The sequence below is a fragment of the Phalaenopsis equestris genome, unplaced genomic scaffold, assembly GCF_001263595.1.
Source record: "Phalaenopsis equestris unplaced genomic scaffold, ASM126359v1 Scaffold000101, whole genome shotgun sequence".
Taxonomy (NCBI): Eukaryota; Viridiplantae; Streptophyta; class Magnoliopsida; order Asparagales; family Orchidaceae; genus Phalaenopsis; species Phalaenopsis equestris.
This window is the reverse complement of record NW_018164543.1, coordinates 117,217-118,286: the sequence shown is the minus strand read 5'-3', so window position 1 is coordinate 118,286 and position 1,070 is coordinate 117,217. Positions and strand designations below refer to the sequence as shown.

The following is a 1,070-nucleotide window of genomic DNA, read 5'->3' as shown; positions in this document are numbered from 1 at the left end:
ATATATATATATATAATGTGTGTGTGTGCGCGCGCGCGTATGTGCATGGGCGCACGTGTGCGTGTGCTTGTACGTGTGTGTGCGCGCGCATGCATGTGTATGTTTAGTTTTGCCAATGTCACAAAGTTTTGTATCATGTTGGCTCACAAAATAAACCATATGTTTAAAAATTGAAAGATAATTTATTTTTCTGAACCGAAATACCTCTTTTTTCTCTTGCAAAGAAAGGCTTTGTTTCTTCCAGGGACTATACTGAATAATAGTTCTACCAAATATTATTGCTAAGCTTATATGATTTTGTATGATATTTAGTGAGAATATGCTGTTTTTGAACACCCAAAGTTTGCTTTTGATCATATCATTAGATGCCTTAATCATCTATCATAAGTAATTAAGGTATTCATTTTACTTTCCGTTCTCTGTTTCTTTGCAGTTTGAGAATGTACAATTCACTTGTGGAGAGATGCTTCAATGACTGTGTGGACAGCTTTCGACGCAAGACTCTTGACAAGCAAGAAGAAACATGTGTTCGACGATGCGCTGAGAAATTTTTGAAGCATTCCATGAGGGTTGGAATGAGATTCGCTGAACTTAATCAGGGAGCTGCAACACAAGATTAAAGATATTCTTATTTATCTTGAATGATTGTGACTGTTTATTTTTTGCAGAATTAAATTTTGCTTCAATGCATTAATGCCTCATTTGTGGCAACTTTGTTTATCTATGCGGGTTTCTTTGCTTTCTAAGGATGGAGTTAGTTTAATTGATTGATGCTGATTGACTGTGATTGACTGATACTCTACACCTGATTCAGTCTCTGCGATTAGTTGGCATGGTTGATCTATCAATTGATGTCAGGTGACTTCATGGTCAATTGAAGTGTGGTAAACTCATTATAGTTAACTTATGATAAACTCATTATAGTTAACTTACGCTCGTAACAAATCATTTTGTGGCTCACATTTATAGTTTTCTATGACATGTCCTCATGATGAAATTGTTATTTATTATGAGAAAAATACCATGTATGGGGGTAGGTTAAACACCTCTGCACCTCTCTATGATTCTCA

At 35.5% G+C, this 1,070-nt stretch overlaps 1 protein-coding gene across 1 annotated transcript in view; it reads left to right on the top strand.

Moving 5' to 3' along the window:
* Positions 1-767, top strand: part of LOC110020568 (mitochondrial import inner membrane translocase subunit Tim9) — a 6,759-nt gene extending 5,992 nt beyond the window's left edge. The window contains exon 2 of the mRNA XM_020718710.1: positions 434-767. Within this exon, the coding sequence (XP_020574369.1) occupies positions 434-620 (187 nt within the window). The 3' untranslated portion in view covers positions 621-767. The remainder of the gene's footprint in view (positions 1-433) is intronic.
* The last annotated feature ends 303 nt before the right edge of the window (positions 768-1,070 follow it).